The sequence below is a fragment of the Taeniopygia guttata genome, chromosome 1, assembly GCF_048771995.1.
Source record: "Taeniopygia guttata chromosome 1, bTaeGut7.mat, whole genome shotgun sequence".
NCBI lineage: Eukaryota > Metazoa > Chordata > Aves > Passeriformes > Estrildidae > Taeniopygia > Taeniopygia guttata.
In genome coordinates, this window is record NC_133024.1 from 115,001,533 (window position 1) to 115,027,034 (window position 25,502).

Genomic DNA, 25,502 nt, shown 5'->3' on the forward strand with positions numbered 1-25,502 from the left:
CCTCCTAAATCCCTTTCTCCTACATTAGTTTGCACCAACCTTATTGAAGGCTTCCAACTTACTTATTGTTAGGTATCATATGTTCATGGCAGAGATGACATGAAAAGGTGCTTTAATTCCTGCTCACAGCATTAGCAAAACTAATGGAATTGGAACATGTGCCCATCCCTGGGTGTCTTAATACACGGGGCACTTATCAACTGCAATTCCTTCTCCTTTGACCATGGAATCCATATTTATAAACTGATATCTCAATGGGAAGCCCTGGCACAGCTGGGGCTGCCCCTGGATCCCTGGCAGTGCCCAAGGCCAGGCTGGACACTGGGGCTGGAGCAGCCTGGGGCAGTGGGAGGTGTCCCTGCCATGGCAGGGGTGGCACTGGGTGGGCTTTAAAGGTCCAAACCCAAACCATTCCATGATTCTGTGTCTAATGGAAAGGGGTGTAAGAGGTCAGTGATGTGCAGGGGGGAAGGTTTCAAACCAGTTTTGGAAAGAATGATGGGTTATTCTTATTTCTCTTTCCACTGTGTGTAATGCAGCCTGCACTGCTTGAACTTCTGTTTGTGGGGACACAGCTAAGAGCCCTGTCCTCCAGTGGCAAGGACAAGGAGCTCAGTTTGGGGGTTGCCTTTGATGGTGAAGTTGTTAAAGTGGTTAACTAGTGTTTGGTTTCACTGCTGCACCTTGAGTTAAGCTGCTGGATACTCGTGGAAAAGAAATTCATGTGGAATGTTGAAATATTGGTTCTGCGTGATTTTTTTTTTTTCCTACTGTTAAAAACAGTAGCAATCACATTGTTCTTTTCTGTTTCTTTCTAGCTGGCCAGCAAACAGCAGTGAGAAGGCAGAGAGTGATAACTGGGATGCCTGGGCAGCTCAGCCTTCGCTGACCGTGCCCAGCGCGGGGCAGCTCCGGCAGCGCTCGGCCTTCACCCCCGCCACTGTCACTGGCTCGTCCCCGTCCCCTGTGCTGGGCCAGGTGAGCTCCTGGCCTCTCCCACCTGCTCTGAGCCAGCACCGAGGCTTGGAGAGCAAAGTGTGAACCTTGCCTGTGTATTGAAACACTCACCTGACGTGACAGTGAGCACCTCCCGGAGGGGTGGCAGGGAGGGTCTCACCTGCAGAGCTGCCCCAGCCCTGCCCCAGCCCAGGAGGAGCTGGAGCTGCTGCAGAGAGCCCAGAGGAGGCTCCAGGATGAGCAGAGGGATGGAGCAGCTCTGCTGGGAGGAAAGGCTGGCACAGCTGGGATTGTTCCCCTGCACAGGAGAAGCTTTGGGCTGAGCTCAGGGTGGCCTTGCAGGGCCTGGAGGAGCCCCAGGAAAGCTGGAGAGAGACAATTTCCAGGGCAGGGAGGGACAGCACACAGGGAATGGCTTCAAAGTGAGCAATTACAGGTTTAGATCAGATATTAGGAAAAATTTCCTCCTTGGGAGGATGGGCAGGGGCTGGGATGGAATTCCCAGATTCCCCTGGATCCCTGGCAGTGCCCAAGGCCAGGTTGGACCCTGGGGCTGGAGCAGCCTGGGACAGTGGGAGGTGTCCCTGCCATGGCAGGGGTGGCACTGGGTGGGATTTAAGGTCCCTTCCCAACCCAGGCCATGCTGTGGATCTTTGATCAATTGGCAATATCTGGGGCAGGATTTAACACAAAGCAGTTTCTGGTTTGCTGGGCTGGGATGGCTTTTTTAGATTTTGGTGGTGCAGGGTTGGGTCACTTCCTTGGGGCTTTCTTCACTCCCCTGAGAACCTTCACTCCCAAGTGGGTTAAGTGGAATAGCAATGGCAAAGCTCCCCAGCTGAATTCTGTCCCTCTCTTCAGGCATTTCCTTTTCCTCAGTGGAACAACAAACTGTTCTTGGGAGCTCATGTGTTCTGGGAAGTGCTAAACATCTATCTCAGAGCAAAAAGAAATTGCAATATGCAAGGAATAAAATGCAGCAAAGCATCATTTTCCATAAAATTGACTAGGAGTCCTGCCAAAGCAGCTTCACAAGGGTTTATTACATGTGTATCTTAAATAAAAGTAATTAATTCAATCTTGCATTGCATTCATGATGTGTTAAGAGGCAGAAATGCAGGAGGACTGTAAACATTCCTGGAATTACTTTGGAAGTTTAACTGATGCTTTAGTTGACAGAGTCTCTATTTGTTGCTGTCTAAGCAGCCTGAGGATATAATTCCTTAAGCAGCTTTCTTGCTGCAAGCGGAGCATGGCTGACTCCTGTTTTTCTTTCTGAAGGGTGAAAAAGTGGAGGGGCTTCAGGCACAGGCTCTGTATCCTTGGAGAGCAAAGAAAGACAACCACCTGAACTTCAACAAGAACGACGTGATCACCGTGCTGGAGCAGCAGGACATGTGGTGGTTTGGGGAGGTGCAGGGCCAGAAGGGCTGGTTCCCCAAATCCTACGTCAAGCTCATCTCAGGCCCCATTAGGAAGTCCACGAGGTATTTTATTTGCTCTTCCTGTCCTTCACTTCTGTGCTGGTAGAAGGAAATGGCCAGAGCTGCACCATTGAATTTTAAAGTTTTACCCTGTAGAAGGGACCTTGTTTTTATCTGGAGGGTTTTGACTTCCAATCCTGAAAATTCAAGAATTTTTCAATTTCTTAATTGAGAAATCAATAAAATAATTAATTATAAGAAAATAAGAATTTAAGGAATAATAAGACTGACCTCAATAAGAATAAGAATTTAAGAAATAATAAGACTGACCTCAATAAGGCTAAGAGAATAAGAATACTGACCTCAGTTCTCCTTGGGTCTTGCCTCGCCAACAAAAGATTAATTAACCTTCTTAATTTTATGTGACTTGCAACTGAAAAATGAGTGTATTGGACTTTCTGAAGTACAGCTGTGTAAGTCAGAGCTCCTATCTGGCCAAAATTAAAAGGTATTCCTCAAATCTATATCACTGCTCATTATTCTTGGAGAGTAAACATCTAAAATCTCATTTTTTGTATTTTGAAGGCAACATTAGCATTAGGAATACAAATGAGAATGATTTTAGATCTTTTTTTTCCTGAGGAAAAAGAGGAGATGCAGAAAGTTCTGTATTTAAGGCAGTTGCTTAAATGTGACCATGACAGATCGCTGTGTTCAAAGCTTTTTGGTTTTTTTGCACATTTACTGTCTCTTCTTTTAAAACCCAGGGTGTTGCTTGAGGTTGCATTTTATATTTGAACTATAATAGTAATTTTTCTGAAGAGATTGAATTTCTTAAATAACAATTATTTTCTTCTAAAGCATGGATTCTGGTTCCTCAGAAAGTCCTGCTAGTCTGAAAAGGGTAGCATCCCCAGCAGCCAAGGCAGCGGTGTCAGGGGAAGGTGAGTCCTGGCTTGGCAGTCTCTTACTCTGAATTGAACACAAGAACTCTGCTTTTTGCCAAAATCAGTAACCAGATTGTGCTCTTCAAGTGGTGTTAAAATCCAAGAGCTAATCAGTTTGCCTCTAGAATAATTTAGAATTATTATTATTAGAGTAATAGTTTTTGTATGTTGTATATAGAGAAGGAATAATTTCACATATCACAAAAGATATGAGCATATCCAATAGAAATATTGGGAAAAATACAAAAGACATGAAAATATCCAGTAGAAATAGTGAAAAAAGTACAAACTACAAAAGATATGAAAACATCCAGTAGAAATAGTGAAAAGAGTACAAACTACAAAAGACATGAAAACATCCAGTAGAAATAGTGAAAAAAGTACAAAATACAAACCATGTGAAAACATCCGGTAGAAATAGTGAAAAAAGTATAAAATACAAAACATGTGAAAACATCCAGTAGAAATAGTGAAAAAAGTACAAACTACAAAACACGTGAAAACATCCAGTAGAAATAGTGAAAAAAGTACAAAATACAAAACATGTGAAAACATCCGGTAGAAATAGTGAAAAAAGTACAAACTACAAAAGATGTGAAAATATCCAGTAGAAATATTAAACAAAAGATGTGAAAATATCCAATAGAAATATTGAAAAAGTATAAAATACAAAATATATTTTGTAGTTTGTACTTTTCCCAATTTTTTTTTTTTTTTTTTTTTTTTTTTTGCCATTATTTTGGTGACATTTTCTGATCCAGAATGGGTTTTCACAGAGGACCAAATAAGCACCTCTGTCCATGTGTTCATGGTGTTGGGAATTGGTAAATATTTTCATTTCCCCCAAAGCTGGTTCCCAGAGTTTCATTAGAGCTCTTAATGAATCCCAGTCACTTAGGGAATACTGGGATCTTTTTGGCCAGCTCCCTTTTAAAGGTGGGGCCTGGGGCACAGACTCTGAATTCAGATATTCTCCTGAAGGGTTTTCAAAGGGGGCTGTTGCCACCCTTCAGCTGGAGGGGAATGTCCCCACCTGAGCTGCCTTAACTCTTAATCCCCTGCAGTGCAGAGGCAGCTCAGAGGTTTGCTAATTAAATCACAGGCACAGGAGAGCAATTAATCTAAATGTAGGGTACAGGTGAACATTTGTGTCTGGTCCCTACAGCACACCTGAAGTTTCTAACTGAATTTCCAGGTACACTTTTAGGGACATTAGCATTTCATTTGTCTGGCCTGAGCACCACAGAAACTAAAAGAAGGGAGCAGCAGAGAAAAGGGAGATAATCAGTTATTTCAAGGTACAGCTGCTCTGCTCAGTTATTCCATAGAATCCCAGCTGGTTTGGGTCAGAAGGGACCTTCAAGGTCACCTTGTTCTGGTTTTCCTGGTGTTTGAGGAGGAGGAATTGTGGGCATGAAGAGTCTTGTCCAGGTGGGATATCTCAGGTGTTGTGTTTGTATTAAAAAGGAACACAACTTTTGTTTAAACTCTTCAAAAAGCTGTGGTTTTGAGAAACAATAAAGCAGGGATTTAACACTTTCTGTCGAGAGGGTTGCAGAAAAGCTCATGTGCAGAAGGTGATTTTTAAGGTGTGTGCACTTTGCATCCCACTCATCAGCACAACCCAGAAATCACTGGGAAAAATGTTTAGTATCTAAATAAATGATTTATGTACATTTTAATTAAAATGGCAAATGATATACAAACCCCACCACCCCGAGGCAGCCTTTTGATAGATCCTATTCAGTTCTGATAGATGCAACTTTATTCATGAAATATTGATGTTTCTATGAGTAATAAATAATAAATTTGCCTTCTGCCTAGCCCTGGTATGAAGGAGGTTTTGCAGGGGATCTCAGGGGTGTCTCAGGAGTTTTCCATGTGCTGTATTTCCCTTTTCCAGAGTACATTGCCATGTACACCTACGAGAGCTCGGAGCAGGGAGACCTCACTTTCCAACAAGGTGACCTGATCCTGGTGACAAAGAAAGATGGTGACTGGTGGACGGGAACGCTGGGTGATAAATCAGGAGTTTTCCCATCTAATTATGTGAGACTCAAAGATTCTGAGGTAGAGAAATGTTTTCTTTGGGGTTGTAGTGGTAGCTGAAGGCAGGGTATGGTAGGGGAAATAAATATGCATTGCAGATTTATTGACTGAGACTGGAAAGGAAACAATTACAATAACAACAATAGTTTCATTTTACAACTTAATATCGTAAATAACTTGGGGGATCATCATGCACATAATGCCAACATCAGTAGTGCACTTGACAGTTTTTTAGACACTGATCAGAACAGTCATGATTGTTATATTGCCCTGGTAAGTTTTTAATGCCTGAGCTGTATCTTACTGCTATTATTAAAAAAACCCAAAAAATCTAAACAGTAATATTTCTGTCTATTACATTTTTCCCTATAATTTCTTGCAATCAAGAACAAATTTTGCACCAAAACTTTGCTAACTACTGTATTTATTAGTCAGTTTTTGACTGAATAATAGAGGTTCTTTTTAATCTCTTTTTAGCTTGAAATAATTCCACAGAACACATCCATGTTGGGGTTTTTTGGGGTGGTTTTTTGTTTTCTTTTTAGCCATTCTTAAGAGAGATGTTCTGCCATTTATATGGCTTGAGATGATAATTTATCTCCTAGTAGGAATTGGTTTAGATTCAGGGTTGGGTACACAGCTGATCTCTTGATGAGAAGGATACTGGTTTATATCTCTGGAATAATGGGGGGGGGTTAAAGATAAATAAATAAAAATCAGTGGATTTGGGGGGATCTGGATGGTAATGCACAAGAACTGGGTGAAAGACTGCAGCACAGAGCCTGAGCAGAGTCACTCCTTAGAGCCATTCCTGCTGCTGGAAAAGCCACAGGATAACAGCTGCAGTGAAATCTGCAGCCATAGGAAACCTTTCAAGAGGAAATTTTCAGTGTCAAGAAATTCCAGCAATGTCCTCTGGGCCAGGGTTAAAAACCTGGTGGTTAGTGATGTTCAGTGTTGCAGTCCTTGGGGAGGTGGGACTGGGCACTGTTGGCAGGTCCCTGTGCAGAGCTCAGGTGTTCAGTTCTGAGCCCCCTTTTGTCAGAGAGCTCAGCTTGGTGTTTCTGTCACCTCAGCTTGGCTGGGGCTGCCCCAGCTCAGTGCACTTCACCCAAAGCTGCCCAAGTGCCCTTTGTGCTGGTGAAAATCCCACCTTCAGCTCAAATCTTGATGAGAGAGGGAGGAAGGAGCACAGAGCTGGTGGAGCCCCTGCTGCTGGGATGTTGTTTCCATGCCAGGCTTTCTGTGCCTGCAGGACACGGATCTGCCTCCAAGTGGGGACCTGGGTTTTGCTCTCCAGCCTGCTCCCAGAGACAGTTTTTGCAGAGGATTTCAGAGTCCTGGCTCTCTGGGCACTCAGATGTGCTGCTGTGCTTGGACAGCTGCCTGGGCTGGAAAATGTTCTGAAAAGAGGAATAATTTCATGTGTTCTGCACAATTGACAGAACCAAAGAAAAGCAGGAGTGATCTTTTAGCAGCAAGGGCAGAGTTTCTAGAAATGACTCAAAATCTCAATGGTTTCCACAGCAGAAGAATTTTTTAAATTATTTCTTCTGTGCCCATTCACCTCAGGGTGCTAAAACAAACCATTCCCTGTTCCTTCAAGGTTCAGTTTATTAAATAAGTGGGGAAGTCTTTGTTCTTGAGTGGAACAATGGCCCATTCTGAGGGTGTTCCTTAGGGGGAGGTGGATGGATACAGGGTTTTATTCTGGACACTGGTGAGAATTCCCTCTGTGGGGATGGCTTGGAAACACAACAATTTCAGGACATGCAATTATAAAACTTTGCACAGGGGTTCAGAAAATAATCCCTGAATGGATCAAGTTAGGATCTGAAGGGTCCTGCTGTACAGCACAACTGGCAAGTCCTTGCTGGGTGGGGATTATTAAATTGGCAGAGCAGATTCTGCTCTGCTGGCTCAGGAGACTTCATCCCTTGTCACAAAGTGCCCTCAGGTGTGCAGGGGAGGCAGAACAGGGTCTGGCCTTGCTGCTGTGTTTTCCCTCAGCAGAAGGAGTAGGAATTGCTTCTCCCTCTCCTGAGTGGGCCAGTAATGGGGACCATCCTAAATGTGTTATTTATGAATTTAGTTCTTTCTTGAAGTGCTGTAGGACTTTTCTTTGTGTTCCTTCGCTTCTGAGGATTCAGAGAATCCTCAAAGGCAATTCAGACTCAGTCTGGTCAAGGTAGTTCTGAAGTTTCTGTTTTAAAATCATCTCTCTGTGTCACAGACAGGCAATGTCCCAGTCTGTTTGGTCTGTCCATGTGCTTCTAATCCAGCAGAGTGGATGCTGACCAGGGCATGTTTGGGAGGAGGGGGTTCTCTGAAGGTCCTTGTTCTTTGCTGAGGAGGGCAGAGGTTGTTCCTCTGCCAGAACACTTCCCAGAGCAGGAGGAATTCCTGGGGTCATCCTGGCAGTGCTGTGGTTCACTCCCCTCCGTGGGGCTGTCAGGGCCATCTGCCCCTGTCCCCAGAGCTGCACTGGGGTTTGTCCCTGCTCCCCTGGGGGCTCTCCTGGGTCCCTGCTCATGGCCCAGCTCACAGGGGCAGGGAAGGGGGATCTGGGGGCAATCAAAGCAGGTCAGGGAGGAGAGGAGGATCTGCTGCTCCTGTGGGTGTGACTGTAATAATCTGTGACAGGAAAGGAGCTCTGAGACATCAAGGCAAGCTGAAGATGTATCTGCTAATCCATGTTAGAGGTGACTCACAGCCAACACAGGGTTTTGAGTGGTCCTTTTCTCTCAGCCACTGAGCTGTTCTTCAGTTACTCCTCAGTTTAATTGCTGCCAGAATCCCCAAGTTTTCAAAGCATCAGTTGACAGGGAGAATATGGAGGAGGAAACTGTTCTTCTCCACACAGGAGTTAGGATTCTGTGGAAACCTTCATGTGGTTTGATGTTGGCTCCAAGTTTGTGAGGAGGATCCTGAAGGTGAAGTTGAGGGAGGTGGAAGGTGTTGAAGGCAGGAGGACTTTTATGGCTCCCCAACATTCCTGGCCACAGTCCAGTTTAGATTTAAGTTGCTGTTATCCACCTCAGACCTCCTTAGTGCAGGACATAAAACTGTCCTGCAATTCCTGGGAGGAAACTGCAGGAATTTTTTAGGGGGCAGGAACTGGACTGCCATCAGGTTTTGCTGAATTTCCTGTGGCTCTTCAAAGGCTTTGCTTCCAATCCCTTGGATGCAGATGTTCATCCCTCACCTCACCCTGTCTGGGTGCAGGGAGTTGCTCAGGAATATTTACAATCCAGCAATTTGGAGGGATGAAAACTTCTATTGTTGTTTCAGCTCGCCTCCACAGAATTCCCATAATGTAGATACATGGATTTGCAATTGCAAATGGGATCCCCTTTGGGATTGTAAATGGGATCTCCTTTGGGATTGCAAATGGGATCTCCTTTGGGATTGCAAATGGGATCTCCTTTGGGATTTGCAGCCCATGAAAGGGAATAAAAGTCTGCACTTTTGCATTAACTAATCATCCACTTTGTGCTTGGTATTTATTCCCAGGTTTTTATTGCCATCTAAAATATTAAGGATTTTTGTAAGAACAGAATTTATTGTGAGTTTTTGACTCACATGTTTGTTGAGTGAAGCTTTGTGAATCATTTTTGTGTACTGGAGAAAGAAGCCTGAGTGCTAAACTTGTCTCTTGTTCTCCATTTCAAGGCTCCAGGAGCAGCTGGGAAAACAGGAAGCTTAGGGAAGAAACCTGGTGAGTCAAATATTGTGACAGCACCTTCTCTCTGTTCTTAAGTGTTCAATTCAATGGCAACAAAACCTTTTCCATGAAAATAGACTCTTTGCTCTTGGTCATCTTGGAGTAGTTTGCACTGATGAAAACCATTATAAAATAACTGGAATAAATGCAGTTAATAAATAATGTAACTGTAATAAAATAATTCATCCTCTAATCATTCTAGTGTGTCAATCACTAAATAACATGTAGCTAGAGAATAAAAATCTGCTTGCTCAGAAGGGAATGTGAACTCCCTGCTGGATTGCTCAGCAGAGCAGTGGGAGCCATTCCCCCTTGTCCCAAGTCCCCCTCCAGCTTTCTTAGCTGTGAAAGCAGAAGACAGGAGGAGGAATTTCTCTTTAAATACAGGAGGTGCTGGCAGGAGAGTGGAAGGTTTAAAGAGAGAAAAACCAAGAGTAGAGTCAGTGCTGGGTGAGGGCAAAGCCAGGGAGTGGTTGGGCTGGGAACACAGTTCTGCTGCTGGGAAGGGCAGGGCTGGATGGGATTTTGGGAATTAGGAATTGTTCCCTGGCAGGGTGGGCAGGCCCTGGATCCCTGGCAGTGCCCAAGGCCAGGCTGGACACTGGGGCTGGAGCAGCCTGGGACAGTGGGAGGTGTCCCTGCCATGGCTGGGGTGGCACTGGGTGGGCTCTGAGGTGCTTCCAACCCAGGCCATCCATGACTCCAATAATTGGTGTGCTGATCCCAGATCCTGGTTTAAAGCACCTTTATCATTCCAGGCCTTTCCACCACCTGCCTGGCTCCCTGTCCCTGCCTCTCCTGCTGCCAGGTCCTGAGGGAGGTTCTGCTGCAGCTGCCCCCTGTGTTCTTTGCATTGCTCCCCATCCTCCTCATGCTGCTCATTTTATCTCAATTGCTTCTCTGATAATTTTTAATATTCCTGCTGGTCCTTTCCTTCTAAATTTCATGTCAATCATTTGATCATTTCCATGTTGGGCTTCAACTCTCTCTGTATCTTCCCTGCACCAAAGCCTCCCTCAGTTCCCAGGGTTCCTGGGTTCCTCTGCCTCCAGCTGCCCTTGGAATGAATCCCTGAGGAAAGAGTGATGTCCTGGGTCCCTCGGGAAGCTCCAGCAGCACCAGCCCCACTCTGTGTGTGTTTGTGTCCCCCTCACCCTGCTCATGCCCTGGGGACAGGGCTGAGCCTGCCTTTGGGAGGACACCAGAATTCCTGCAGCTTCACTTGGATCCAAGCCTGGCTTAACCCTGTGGGGACCAGAATTGTTCCCTGCCTTTCCATAAGCACTGTGGGGCAGAGGAAACTCCAACACCTGCTTGGGGTAATTCCCTGGAATTGTGAGCTCCCAGTTCCTCTGTGTCCCCTGGTGCTGGGAGGGGACCAGACAAAGCCCCTGTTCTGTGAGAGCCTCCATGGAACAAAGATTTCCTGAGAAATCCTCTTTGCTGCACTGGAAAACATTTCCTTTGGGGCCAGAGGCTGAGAAATTCTCTGCCAGCCTGAATTTGTACCTCTTGGTGCAACTTCTTTATTTTGTCATTGATGTGCCTGCTCTCCTTAGGGAGCTCAGTGCAAAGATGTATTTACTGGAAAACACTGCATTTTAAAAGCTGTACAGTTCCTATTATTATTATTATTGTTATTATTATTATTATCCATTTCAAACATATTTGATCTCCAGCCATAGAGCTGCTGCACCTCTGGTTTATTACATCTTTATTCCTGTAGTGCTCTGAACCCCTCATTTATTTGACAATTACCACATGTATTCATGGAAATTCATAAATCCATAAAAATTTTCTGGAAAGGAATAACACAGTCTTATAGCAGAATGAATGTTGGATAAAATATGCTCAGATTTTTTCAAATTAACCTTTTCTTTCCTCCTCTGCTTCAACAGAAATTGCCCAAGTTATTGCCTCTTACACAGCAACAGGCCCAGAACAGCTGACTCTTGCTCCTGGCCAGTTGATTCTCATCAGAAAGAAGAATCCAGGTGGTTGGTGGGAAGGAGAGCTCCAAGTTAGTTCCTTTTTTTTTTTTTTTTTTTTCCTAGTAAAATCCCATTTTAAAAATAGTTTTTAGTAGTTGAAAATGCTGAATGTGTTGATGATAAATAAATTTGACAACGTTCTGCAGTGCAGCAGTTCCCAAAAAACACCTTTCCAGAACACTCCACACCTGCCATGCCTGGATTTGGGAGAGCAGTAGGAGCTCAGGGCAGGTTTGGACCCTCCCAGGTGTTTTTGAGAGTAGAACTTGACAATTTGGTCCCCCTGAAGGAGTTTCTGTTTGGCTTGGTTTTTAGAAGGAAATTGGAGATGGGACAATGCCATTGATTTATTTGTGCAGTGCAGATCTCAGACCAATTCAGTTATTTTTAACACTTTGTACCTGCCCTTTTTGCCTTTCCTGGTGATATTTTTTTCATCTTTTGTGGAGAAATCCTCTTACAGGATTCCTCTGGGGTTTTCCATCACTGACCTTGATGCTGTTGGTAACTTTTAGCTTTAAAGAGTTTCCATTAAATGTATTTTAAGACAGAAAAGAAACTTCCCTGGGCAAGAGCTGACACAGTTATCACTGAGCAGCTGCTGGGAGGCCCTGAAACAATTCCATTTTGGTTGTGTAAATACTCCTATGTAAGTTTAGCTGCTTTAATGTCTTACATGTGGTTTTACAATTGGGTTTTATTTTGTTAGCAATCCCTGACTGTTCTTTTTATTCTCCTGCTCTACACTTGGGGGTCACAGTGAAGGAAAATAAGGCAAATGTTTTAAGCATTACATTGCTGGTTTAATGCAGTGTTCAAAAATTTCTTAAATTATTTAAATAGACTTTAGATCAAGTGTTTTCTTTTTTAGGAAAGATTTAGACAGGGAAGAAAGTAGTTCAAGAATAGTAAATCCTTTAGATGACTTCACCAAAGTTAACAGTGTGTTTTTCAGAGGCAGAATTCTCCTTGCCCCAAATGCCAACCTTATTGTAACACAAACAGAACAAACAGTTAAAATCATCATTGAGATAGAGTTAGAAGCTTGGATTCAAAGTTCTGGAAGAACCTTTCTTACTGTAAGGAATTTTTCTGGGTTTGATTTGCAATGGACATTGGATTTGGGGAGATAACAGGATGAGGTTTCCTGCTTTGGTGACACAAGGCATTGAAAAGCTTGGATATGTTTCTGTAGAATGCCCCTGTTCCTAAGAGACAGGAATTTTGCAGTACAATGGAACATGGTTCTGTAAAAGAAAAGAGGAAATTTGGATTCTTAATCTCTGTTTAAACTGTCACAATCTGGGGATGTATTAAAATGTAACAAGCCTATTGTAAATGTAGGTGAACTTGGTGGGAAGAAATGCTGATGTATGACTCCAGTTGAGAGGCTGAATGATTTCTTTATTATAACTATACTATAATACATTAATATACTATTTATAGGAGATACTAAAACTATATACCCACTTTTTTTAACTCCCATATCTGACTCGCTCACAACTCATGACCCTCTTTGATAGTCCAGCCCCAGGTGGGTTGGATTGGCCATCAGCTCAAACAATCCTCACCAGAATCCAACCAAGCAACACCCCAGGGAAACAATTCTCCAAACACGTTCCACATGGGAAAACAAGGAGCAGAAACAGAAATCGTTTTCTCCTTCTTCTCTCTGTGCTGCTCTATGAAAAAATCCTGAGAGAGAGAAGAATGTGCCTGCCACACAATCATAATGATGAATGAGCATTTAATGAGAAATATTAGTAAGATTCTATGTTAATAGTGTAACAATCAGCTAGTGCCACAGAGCAGCTGAGGTTTCCCTGCCCGGAGCCCTCTGCCCTCGGGGCTGGGCTGGTGCTGAGCTCCTGGTGCCTGCCCAGGCTCCTGTGAGCAGCCGCTGTCTCCGCAGGCGCGCGGCAAGAAGCGCCAGATCGGCTGGTTCCCGGCCAACTACGTCAAGCTGCTGAGCCCTGGCACCAGCAAGAGCACCCCCACCGAGCTGCCCAGGCCTGCAGCACCCTCAGGTGAGCCCTGCCTGCCCCTGGCACCCCTTCCCCGGGTGCTGTGCCCCTGCTGGGCCTTCAGCTGGGAGGGCTGTGGTGTTCCAGAGCCTCCAGGGTGTTCCTGCGTCCCCAGACCAGCCCAGGACATCCCTGAATGAGGGACAGGAGCTCTGGGGTGTGTCTCCATCCCCAAACCAGCCCAGCCCATCCCTGAATGAGGGACAGGAGCTCTGCAATGTTCTTCAATCATCAAACCAGCCCATCCCATCCCTGACTGTGGGACAGGAGCTTTGGGGTGTTCCTGCATCCCCAAACCAGCCCATCCCATCCCTGAGTGTGGGACAGGGGTGTCGAGAGGACAGGAGCTCTGGGGTGTTCCTCAATCATCAAACCAGCCCATCCCATCCCTGAGTGTGGGACAGGAGCTCTGGGATGTTCTTCAATCATCAAACCAGCCCAGCCCATCCCTGACTGTGGGACAGGAGCTCTGGGGTGTTCCTGCATCCCAAACCAACCCTGCCCTGAGTGTGGGACAGAAGCTCTGGGATGTGTCTGCATTCCCAAACCAGCCCAGCCCATCCCTGAATGAGGGACCTGAGCTCTGTGGTGTTCCTGCATCCCAAGCTAACCCTGCCCCGAGTGTGGTTCAGGAGCTTTGGGATGTGTCTCCATCCCCAAACCAGCCCTGCCCTGAGTGTGGGACAGGAGCTCTGGGATGTGTCTCCATCCCCAAACCAGCCCATCCCTGACAGCAGCAGGAGCTGCAGAGGCTCAGGAGGAGCCAGGGCTGGCACCTGAGGCTCCTCTCCTGCAGAACCTCCTGGTCTGAGGTGATGTGGGACATGCCCCATGGGGAGGGACCTTTCCTCCTGCACTGCAGGGTTTGGGAAAGGACACAGGAGCCACAGAAAAGAACATTTCCACAGAATCACAGCCTGGCTGGGCTGGAAGGGACTTCCCAGACCCCATTCCATGGTCCTGTGTTTGTGGGACTGCTGCTGCCTGGCTGGTGGTTGTTCTAAAGATCCAGAAAATGCCTCATGGAATTCAGGTTCAGAATGGCAACTCAGCACTGAGACAGAACCTTTTGCAAGGAAACAGGATGAGATTTTTTAATGTTTTTTGAAATTACTTCAGTTTTGACAATCTGGGACTTTCTCCACATGCTAAATTTTACAGAATAAAATTCTAGCACTTTTTGCAGAACATCTTAATTAAACTGTAATTAACAAAAAGAGAGAAAAGCTGTTTGGCAAATTGAAATAAGTTGCTGGCTTGGTACAAGGATGAAAATAAAAGCAAATTTTTGGATTAATCCAGTGGAGAGAACCTGCCAGCAAGGCTCATTAATAGAAGTCTGATGTCTGGTGAGAAACCAGAAGCCCTGTGGCCTGGCAAAGAGAAGACAGCAGAGAAATAGAGGGGATTATTTATTGAACTAAACAGTCCTGCTGCTGCAGAGAACTCAAGGAACTGCTTTGTCAGAAGTGAGCAGAACCAGGTGTATTCTGAGATGGGATGAGTTCCGCTGCAGGGAAATAGAAAATCCCTGCTGGAAGCAGTCCTGGGGTGCCAGCAGAGCAGTCTGGATGGCCTGGGATGCTTTACCCCAGTTCTGTCAATTTTCTCTTGTATTTTCCACGATTTTTTTGTTCTGAAAACCTAACTAGGACAACAAGGGCATCACCACTGGCTTTCTTTTGGATTATGCAGCTTCCAGTAGTGGAAGTTCCAAAGTGTCCCAGATTTTCCTTTCCACTGACCAGTCCTGGTGGGGGGTTCCAGGCCAGGCTGGAACACCCTGAGGCAGTGGAAGATGTCCTTGTCTATGGCAGGGGTGGCACTGGTTGGGCTTTAAGCGCCCTTCCAACCCAAGCCATGCTGGGATTCCGTGAAATTCTTTGGGATTTTTAAACCCCTGGAGTCAGTTTGGGGGGGCTGAGCTGTGCCCCAGGATGGGATCTGGATACTCGAGCACGTCCAGAGGGGGCAGTGAGAATGGAGAGGGGCTGGGAGCACAAACCCTGCGAGGAACCCCTGAGGGAGCTGGGGGTGCCCAGCCTGGAGAAAAGGAGGCTCAGGGGTGACCTTGTCACTCCCCACAGCTCCTGAAAGGTGCCTGTGCCCAGCTGGGGCTGGGCTCTTTCTCCAGGCAGCACTGACAGAACCAGAGCTCACAGCCTCGAGCTGAGCCAAGGGAAATACAGGTTGGATATCAGGGAAAAGGTTTTACAGAAATGGTGATAAAGTTCTGGAGTGGCTGCCTGGGGAGGTGGTGGAGTCACCATCCCTGGGTGTGTTTAACAGAGCCTGGATGTGGCACTGGGTGCCAGGGCTGAGTTGAGGTGTTGGGGCTGGGTTGGTGATCTTGAAGGTCTCTTCCATCCCAGTGATCCTGTGAATTCTGTGGAGCTGTCCTGAGCCATGGGCAATGTCCAGAGGCAACCTCTGCATGTGGGCAGGACCAGACTAGAGATCAGGAAAGGCTCTTCCCCAGAGGTGCTGGCACTGCCCAGGGAATGGGCACAGCCCCGAGGCTGCCAGAGCTGCAGGAGCCTTTGGCCAGCGCTGCCAGGGATGCCCAGGGTGGGATTTTGGGGGTCTGGGCAGGGCAGGGTGGCACTGGGGGTCCCTGGGGATGCCCTGCAGGGGTGGCTGCAGCCCCAGGTGACCCCTGTGCCCCACAGTGTGCCAGGTGATCGGCATGTACGACTACAGCGCCCAGAACGACGACGAGCTGGCCTTCAACAAGGGCCAGATCATCACCGTGCTCAACAGGGAGGACCCCGACTGGTGGAAGGGGGAGGTCAACGGCCACGTGGGGCTCTTCCCGTCCAACTACGTGAAGCTGACCACGGACACGGACCCCAGCCAGCAGTGTGAGTGTCCCACGTGTCCCCGCGGGTCCCACATGCAGCATCGCGGGGCCGCGCCGCCCCCGCGCCCCCGGGCTCTTTGAAGACCTTCTGTCCCCCCGTTGTGTTTGGTTGGTTTCGTTCCCATCCCCCCAGCACGTCCCCCCCACCCATCATTTTTGCTCCATGCCTCGCCACGCCTGCCTCATCTCCCCAGCTTGAATTTGCTCATTGTTTTGTTTTGCTTATGTGTTGTTTTCCTCCTTTTTCTAGGAATCATATGTTGTCCATCCCCCACTCAGGCTTGAAAGTCCTCAAAGAGACCCACTATCCCATAGCAGTGCCCAGAGGGATGAAGGGAGATGCAGCCTTGATCATGTGGCTTCCAGCATGATCACCTACTGCCTTCTGAGTCAAGAACACACTGCACAGCAGTTTTACCTCATTTGACATTTAGTTGCATGGAATCGCAATGGCTGAGTTAATTACCGACAAAATTAAACTGATTCAAAACAAAAAAAATACAAAACAAAACCACACACACGCAAAGAAAAGTAAAAATCAGAGGATAGTGGGTCCTTTTGTGGCTTTCAGAGTTACCAAACTAATTTTTCCACCTTTGCACAGGTGCTTTTGGTAGTTTTAAAAATTATTTTTTAAAGATATATTCTAGCCTTTTAAAGGAAAAGTATAAATTTAATTTCTTCATTGCAATTTTGTTTGTGCAAAAAGACCCACTATCAAGGAATGCTGCATGTGCTATTAAAATTGTTCCAAATGTCCATGAATTGGAGACTTTATGTATCTTTCTTTTTTATTGTTCACTTGTCCAGTGTTGTCAATGTGTCTCTTTTTTTTTTATTATTTTAATTTTCTTTTTTTTTTTTTTTTTTTTTAATTACAAAAGAACAGAAGGAGTTAAAATCAGTTTAAGGAAGTTTAAATATGTCCATTTCCAGGGATTTTGTTGTAGTTCCTGTACTGTTTGTAACAGGTGGTGTTGTTGAGTGTGTAACCCGTTGTGGGGAGGGGAAATGCCCTCCTCCCGTGCCAGAGGCAAACCTGGAGTGATGTCTTACCCAGCTCTGTTCATTTGATTTTGCACATGACTTGTAGCTGCAAACAGTGAGCAAGCAGCCTGGTTTGTGTCTGTCCCTCGGTTTGTCACATTCCTGGGTCAGAAATGGGTGGAATGTTCCCTCCTGGGGGTGCCAGAATTCCCAAATTCCCCCCGGGGACGGCACTTGGGCTTCTCAGCTGTGCTTTCCGTGGAACACCACCTTCCCAACGAATCATTTTCCTGACAAGAACGAATGTATAGAACTATCTCCCTGCAATTAATTTCCAATGTTTACATTTTTTTAAACTAGACTGTGGAATTTATACAAATTAATACGAGGTGGAGCTTTCAGTGGAGCTGTAGCTGTGCGTGTCTCCGTAGCGTTAGCGCCCGGCTCTTGCAGAAATGTGCTGGCAGCGCCCTCTCCAACGCCTGGAGCACAGCAGAGCCCTGCTACTAATGATTTACCACGGAGTTCCTCCTGCTTTGTGTGTCCCCCTGTCCCCAGCCCTGCTGGCACCTGTAGCGCTCCCAGCCCAGCTCCCTGCTCCCGTCCTGTGGTGCAAAGGACAAGTCAAGCTCCTTATTCAGTTGCACTTCAGTATTTCATCACTATGAATGTAAATTATATAAATATATAAAAACCTGCAGCTTTAACAACTGTAATCCAGCCTTTCCAACTAGTTCCATGTATAGAGAATTAAATCCTTCGTACAAAAGAGGCGCTGACACGTGTTTGTTGTCTCGTTGCTGGGTCCCACCGAGCTCCTCCCGAGGGCTTTGCCAGCAGCACAGCCTGGAGCCCTCAGCCCCTCCCAGGGAATGTGCCCGGGTTTTTGGAACTGCTCTCACTGAAATCCCTCAGCTTCATCATTGTTCTCTGCAGCCTTTCACCCTCAGCCTCAGGAGGGGATTGCTGCGGTGTCCTGGACTCCTGCTGGGTCCCTTCCAGCTCAGGATCTTCTGGGATTCTGATTCCTTACCCAGGGTTTCTACACGGTGCCAGTCAGTGGATTTTGATGGGTTTTTATAGATAAATTAAATATTCTTTCTTGGTTTGCCATGGGTTTGGGATTTGGGGTTTGTTTTATGCCAGAAGCGCAAGTCTGAAAGTATGCACAACTGCACAGATTTTCCTTCTTTTTAGGACAGTGTTTAAATAGTAATACATCTTTCACTTCTACCTTAAAAAAGTAATTCTTCTCCATTGTGGCCACTTGCTGACAACTGCAGAAATGGAACAGCACATCCCACTTGTGATTTTCAGTGCTCTCTGAGGGGATGGAGCCAGCTTTGACTCCACTCTGTCAATATTTTGTGCATTAATTGATATTTGAATGAGAGCCTCTGCCTCTTTTCCCATCCTGAGCTGCTGGGTTGAAAAACAGACTCGACTGAAAGCACTGGCCCTCAGGGACATTGTGGGTCCTGTGACTTCAGGCCAGAAATACAGATTGAGCCTGTAGTGAAATACTTGCAATGCTTCAGCTGTAGGGGGTTCAGGTGCTGCTCTTTTCTTTCTCTTTGCATCGAGTGAGAGGAAAAACGAAGCTCCTGCAGTGCCCTGAGAGTGCAGGGCTGAGACTGGAACCTTCCAAAATCACTGCAGGTTCCTGGGGGCTGCTTGGCAGTGACTGGGAGGAACAGTCTGGGATTGTCCCTCTGTCACAGGGAATCCCCAAATCCTGGGGCTGGCAAAGCCCTCCCAGCCCAGGGAGTCCCAGCTGTGCCCATGCCCACCTTGTCCCCAGCCCAGAGCACTCAGTGCCACCTCCAGGGGACACCTGCAGGGATGGGCACTCCAAAGCTCCCTGGGCAGCCCCTGCCAGGGCCTGAGCTCCCTTTCCATGGGGAAATTGCTGCTGCTGTCCCAGCTGAACAAACAAGAGGCACTGCTTGTGCCAGGACTCCTCAGGCAGAAGAGCAACATAAATCTCATGTACAGAGTCCCAGACAAACACACTCCCTTGGGGCTTGAGTGACAGATTTGAAATCCCTGTAATGTTCATTTCCTCCCTGAGTCCCTAAGGGTGCTCTGCCAGCTCAGCAGGAAGCATTTCATCCTCTTCCTCCTCATCAGGGATTCTCCTGAGCTGCAGGGAACAAGGCATTGCAGTGACTGCTTTATTTGTGTTTATGGATATCACTGTACAAAAGTATATATAAATATATGTATGAGAAAGGGAGTCTGACAGTGACTGCCCAGAGCAGCTGGGGCTGCCCCTGGATCCCTGGCAGTGCCCAAGGCCAGGCTGGACACTGGGGCTGGAGCAGCCTGGCACAGTGGGAGGTGTCCCTGCCGTGGCAGGGGTGGCACTGGCTGATCCTTGAAATCCCTTCCCACCCAGATCATCCTGGCACTCTGTGAGTTGGTTCTTTGTCTTCACTTCCCTGTGCCAGGTGCCTTCTCCTGTTGCACAGGAATTGTCACTTGAGGGATGGAGAGGAGACTGGAATTCCAGAGGCTGCCAGTGCTGCTATTTTATTCACTGTTTTTACCGTTTGTGGGAATTCTTTCTGTACTCAGCTGCTGACAATGAATTCCCATGGGTGTTCTTTCAGAGAATTTGTTCTTTCCAATACTTGAAATCTGTCCAAGACAACTCTTAAGTCTGGAATGTGGGTTTATCAAGAACATTTTGCCTTATATTCAGGATTAGTTCTATTTAAACCTCAATTCTTTTGGAGCTTTAGTGGCTTCACTTTCTGTCCCCATGAGCTCACTGAGCACATTTTATTCCCATAAGCAAAATCACCGAAACTCTGGTTTTGTTCTCTGGTTTTCAAGCACTTTTAGTTCTTTGTGGTTATTGACTCCAGCTATTTAACTTGTTTAATAGGAACTTCTGTGCAGTAAAATCAGATGACAAATGACTTGTTTTTAAGTTTATTTTAGACAACTTCAGTAGATTCAGGAACAATGTAGCTCAAATATTACTGCGCCAGTAGAACTGACAGAGAGGACAGGGTAACAAAGGCTCCTTGGCTGAACACGGGGCTGAGGTGACCTTTGGGTTCTGGGACATTGTCCTGGTGCAGTTAAACATGAAAATGGTTTTCAGCAAGACTTCACTGCCCACCTGGGGACTTCAATGAGCAAAGATCTTGAAATCAGCTGAAGGAACCCCCAGGGATCATCCAGTTCCACCCCTGCCCTGCCCAGACCCCCAAAATCCCACCCTGTCCATCCCTGGCAGCGCTGGCCAAAGGCTCCTGCAGCTCTGGCAGCCTCGGGGCCGTGCCCATTCCCTGGGCAGTGCCAGCACCTCTGGGGAAGAGCCTTTCCCTAAAACCCACCCTAAATCCCTCCTGGCCCAGCTCCAGCTGCTCCCTGGTGCTGTCAGGTCACAGGAGCAGAGATCAGAGCTGTGCCTGTGCCAAAGTGAAAAAATGATAAAATGTTTGATAAGAGGTTGGAACATTTGAAATACTGCATTTGGTTCCCACATTCCTGGTTCCCAGTGAAGGGCCTGCACAGCACCATCCTTTGTGGAATTCCCTGTGGAATGGGGCTGTGCAGTCCCTTCTGCTTGGTCCTGTGACTGCTCCTGTGCCCTGAGTGCCCAGGGGCTCCCACAGGCCCTGGCTCACAATCCACAGGTGAGGTTTCGGTTCCTGATGTGTTCTGAGCCATTCCAGGGCTTGGTTAACTCTGTGATTAACAATTTTGGATGCATTCTTGCCCTCACATGTGGGATTTTAGTGTCCCCAAGCAGCCTCTGGAAAGGGATTAGTAGAACCATGACTCATGGAATGCTTGAGGTTGGAGCACCAGCAGTGAGCACATCCTCGATGGCCTCATCCAGACCTCCTCTGAACATTCCAGAGAGGGCAATTCCACCCCTAAATAGTGCTGCAGGTTTTGCCAGGGACTGCTCAGATTTGTTTCCAGCTCCTTCCCTGTGCCTCAGAGGGAAGTGCTCTGCTCTGACAGGAACTGGACACACTGTTCTGCTTGAGAAATTCCAGACCTGCTGAAATGGTTGGAAAGAGCTGAGAAATGGGGCTGGGCACTGCAGATGGAGAGATCTGTTTGATCCCAGACTATGTCCTCACCAAATGCTGGGGTGGCCTCTCAGTGGAGGGTCCATCCCAGGAGATTTAAGGGGAATTGGTTGCATCTGAAACAGGTGCTAAGAAAGTTGAATGTTGAAATGCTGTGATTTAAATAACCCAGCACTGCTGAGGCTTCTCGAGGGCTGTGCCCAGTTCTGGTCCTGCAGGAGAGACCTGGAGGGGCTGGAGCGTGTCCAGGGCAGGGAATGGAGCTGGGAAGGGGCTGGAGAATTCCTGAGGGAGCTGGGAAGGGGCTGAGCCTGGAGCAAAGGAGGCTCAGGGGGGACCTTGTGGCTCTGCACAGCTCCTGCCAGGAGGGGACAGCCGGGGGGTCGGGCTCTGCTCCAGGGAACAGGGACAGGAGGAGAGGGAACGGCCTCAGGCTGGGCCAGGGCAGGCTCAGCTGGGACAGCAGCAGCAATTTCCCCATGGAAAGGGGGCTCAGGCCCTGGCAGGGGCTGCCCAGGGAGCTTTGGAGTGCCCATCCCTGCAGGTGTCCCCTGGAGGTGGCACTGAGTGCTCTGGGCTGGGGACAAGGTGGGCATGGGGCCCAGCTGGGTCTCCCTGGGCTGGGAGGGCTTTTCCAGCCCCAGGATTTGGGATCTGTGGATAATTTCCCTGAGTGAAGGGTGCTCTCCTGGTGTGCTGTCCCCTTCTCCTTAAGCATTTGGAGGAAAGCTGTGACATCCCTTTTGCCTGCTCCTGGTTCCCTCTAACAGGACAGATTCCTGTCTCCTGTGACCTGGTCACTACAGCTTGGGCCAGCACGAGGCTTCCAGGGAAATGTGGCAGTGGCACTGCTTGGAGAACCTCCCCAGATAAAAAGGAATCAGCAGCTGTCACCCTGGATGTGGATCAGTGATTTCCACAGCAGAACCTCCCTTCCTAAAAAGCAGCATCTTGTTTTAGGCTCAATGTTTGTCTTGGGAGACCCAGATCTTCAAGGCTGACTTTGTAAGGAAGAGGAACAACATCTTTACTCTATACAAAGATATTTGATATTATTTTTTGCATTTCTGGAGCCCCTTAATCTGCAGGGACTGTGGTGCTGGGAGGTCAAGGCACAGATTTGCAGTTCCAACATTTGTCTGCTGGTTCTCCAAGTCCAGACAGAATGGCAGAATTCATGGATTCACTCTCCTGAGAACAACCAAATTAATTATTGTCATTTCCCCATCCTTTCCTGGCTTTACTGGATTGAACCAAAGAATTCCCAGAGCAGCTGGGGCTGCCCCTGGATCCCTGGCAGTGCCCAAGGCCAGACTGGACACTGGGGCTGGAGCACTGGGGCAGTGGGAGGTGTCCCTGCCATGGCAGGGGTGGCTCTGGGTGGGATTTGGGGTCCAAACCCAAACCACTCCATGATTCTGTCATCTGTGCAATCCCATTCACCAAAGTTCTTTGGCATCCTTGAAGATCGAGCCAGACATTTCCACCTGGAAAGGAAGGAATCCACTTCTTCTTCAGTGTTCTTAATACAAAGACAAGAAAAATCCCTGTATTTGTGCACCTCACAAAGAAAATCCCCTACCAGGAAAGTTTCTTTGGGATGTTCTGCTCAGATTTGGGTGATTTTCTCCCCCAAATACTTCATATCCAACAGCAGAGTTTTTGTCTCTGGGCAGAGCAGCCCATTCACAGCCCAGCTGGCTGCCAAGGGAGCCACTAAAATGGTTCATTATTCAAAATGTCAGTGCTCCCTCCAAGGGCTTGGTGGTTGGAAATCACCTTCAGGCCAAGGATTGTGAACATCTTTCAACGAGGACTTCCCCAAGGAAAAGGAATTAAACACTTGGTTATCTCCTAATGAAGCACTGGGAGAACTGGATCTGTTTCTTAGGCCTGTGGTTTACTTGGTACCAAGGAAGCTGCTCTGAAATCAGGCATTTATTCAACAGAGATGAAACCTGTGGCTTTTGGAAGGGGCCAAAATTCATTGTTTTGGCATAAAGATGATATTTCTCCACATCTGCTTTTTATTGCAAGCAAAGTTTCAGCTGCACTTTGTGAAAGGCTGTGACATCCTGTGTCTCAAGGGAGCCTTGTCAGTGTTACCTACCCTGCTTCCCACCTGATCCCTCCCAGCTTCAACCAGAGAGGAAACAACCTTCACTGTCTGTATCTCCTTTTCTGGGTTTGTTTCATTTGGTTTTGTTTGGGTTTGGTTTTTGGTTTTGGTTTGGTTTGTTGTTTTTGTCTTGTTTTTTTTTTTTTTTTTTGAAGCCAAATCCATCATTCCCCTTTCAGGAGCACAGATCAGTTAAAGCAGATGTTGCTGGTATTCCATGGGAATAATGGTGATAGAGCTGGACCTTCCCAGTGGCATTGTCTGAGCTCCATTCAGGAAGCTAAAAATGCAGGAAATACTCCCTAAGTATTAACTTTATATGCAAAGAACTGAAAAAGTTACCTGGGGCCTGATGTTTCCATGAGGAAAGTTTGTTTCCATGGGGAATATACTGAATTTTCTGAGGGGTGAGAAAAATAATTCAACTGGGAAATTTTGGTTGTGTGAAAATAGTTGAAATAGATAATTTTTAGAGCAAAACATTTTCCACCTGTTTGAAATCACCTTTGCTTTTTGAAATGCATTGTATTTTATGCAGAAATGTAGCAAAAACTGGAAGAAAACATTCTGTGTTCCAGTCTCAGAAGAACTTAATTAAGCTCAGCTGAAAAATAATGGCCTACAGAAGAAAGAATGGAATTAAATGTTCTATCTAATTCAGAGTAGAAAAGAAAATTCAAGATTGTGGAATTGATATAAAAATCCTCCCATCTACAGGGAATCAGTGCAAGGGAGGTTTGCAACAACGAAAGGACAAAACTGATGGAAGAGGAGCTCTCAGTGCCGTGCTTTTAAATGTGAAGGAGAACAATTAAAAATCCACCCCTTGGCTTGGCCCAGACATCAGTGGAATCTGGGAATCTTTGCATGTCCTGGCTCAAGCCCTTCAAATATTTGGGAGCAGTTTTTAACTGAAGTGTGAAGAAGTGAAGAGGCCCTTCTTGAGCAGGATTTCTGTGAGCAGAAGGGCCAAGGTGAACCTTGACCATGGAGCATCCATCAGCTGAGGGCTCATTCCAAAGTGCCCCTTGGAGCACTGGGGTCACTGCAGCTCCTCCCTAATTCCCTCTGGGATATCTCTGCGTTTCCCTCACAGCACACGGAGTCCTTTCCCCCTTTCTCACTGCCAGCCCTCCACGTGGGGTTGGAATGACACAACCCAAGGGGTCGGGGGCCTCCAGGGTGAGGATGGGGACAGGCAGGCACAGGTGAGGGGGACTTTAGGCTTGGCCACCAGGGAGGAGCTCACTCACAGAGATGGCTTTTGCTGTGATAAATCAAAAGGTGTGAAAGGGAATGTCTGGGGGACAGAGAGGAAGCACGGTGGGGCTGTGCCGTGTGGGAGCAGGGCAGCAGCAGCTCCTGGCTCGGGCTCTGGCTGCTGCGGGTGAAGCCCCCCGGCACAGCCCCGCTGAAGGGCAGGTCCTGTTGTGTTTTACAGGGTGTGCAGACCTGCACCTGCTGGACATGCTGACCCCCACCGAGAGGAAGAGGCAGGGCTACATCCACGAGCTCATCGTCACCGAGGAGAACTACGTCAACGACCTGCAGCTGGTGACAGAGGTGGGGCAGATACAGACCCGCAGCTGGTGACAGAGGTGGGGCAGAGGTGGGGCAGATACAGACCTGCAGCTGGTGACAGAGGTGGGGCAGAGGTGGGGCAGGTACAGACCTGCAGCTGGTGACAGAGGTGGGGCAGAGGTGGGGCAGGTACAGAGAGAGATAGAGACAGACAGAGATATAGACAGATAGAGATAGAGATAGAGATAGACATAGAGATAGACATAGACATAGAGCTATAGACACATAGAGATAGAAATTGAGATAGGGAGATAGAGAGAGATAGACAGAGAGAGATAGAGATAGATAGAGATAGATATAGAGAGATAGAGATAGAGATAGAGACAGAGATAGAGATAGAGGCAGACATAGAGACAGATAGAGATAGAATGATAGATAGATACAGAGACAGATAGAGAGAGACAGAGATAGATAGAGAGATAGAGATAGATGGAGATAGAGAGACATAGAGAGAGAGATAGAGATGGAAATGGAGATAGAGACAGAGATAGATACTGATACAGATAGAGAGAGATAGGTACAGATACAGATAGATACAGATACAGAAACAGCTGTGGGTGGATGCAAACCATGGCAATCCCCTGTGCTACCAGCACCAAAACGCTTCTGCTCCCAGCTCTCAGTGTTAATTTCTCATGTGCAAGTTGTGAAGCTTAAACAAGTGTTCTGGAATGAAGCACATTCCCTGTGCCCTGAGGGGGGCAGTGGTACTGAGTGATAACTGAGCAGTGGGGTTCAGTTATCACTTCCTGTGATTGGCTTTAGAGGTAGGAAAAAAAGGACT

At 47.1% G+C, this 25,502-nt stretch overlaps 1 protein-coding gene across 6 annotated transcripts in view; it reads left to right on the forward strand.

The window, feature by feature from the left end:
• Positions 1 to 25,502, forward strand: part of ITSN1 (intersectin 1) — a 107,571-nt gene that overhangs the window by 68,692 nt on the left and 13,377 nt on the right. For 5 of the 6 annotated variants that reach the window (XM_032751653.3, XM_030287351.4, XM_030287331.4 and 2 more), the window contains 9 exons: positions 819 to 978; positions 2,239 to 2,444; positions 3,243 to 3,325; positions 5,232 to 5,398; positions 9,050 to 9,095; positions 11,000 to 11,121; positions 13,005 to 13,119; positions 15,786 to 15,977; positions 24,579 to 24,700. In XM_032751653.3, coding sequence (XP_032607544.2) covers positions 819 to 978; positions 2,239 to 2,444; positions 3,243 to 3,325; positions 5,232 to 5,398; positions 9,050 to 9,095; positions 11,000 to 11,121; positions 13,005 to 13,119; positions 15,786 to 15,977; positions 24,579 to 24,700 — 1,213 coding nt within the window. Of the gene's footprint in view, positions 1 to 818; positions 979 to 2,238; positions 2,445 to 3,242; positions 3,326 to 5,231; positions 5,399 to 9,049; positions 9,096 to 10,999; positions 11,122 to 13,004; positions 13,120 to 15,785; positions 15,978 to 16,226; positions 16,742 to 24,578; positions 24,701 to 25,502 lie in introns of those variants that run through there. The other variant, XM_030287366.4, reaches the window with a different exon arrangement.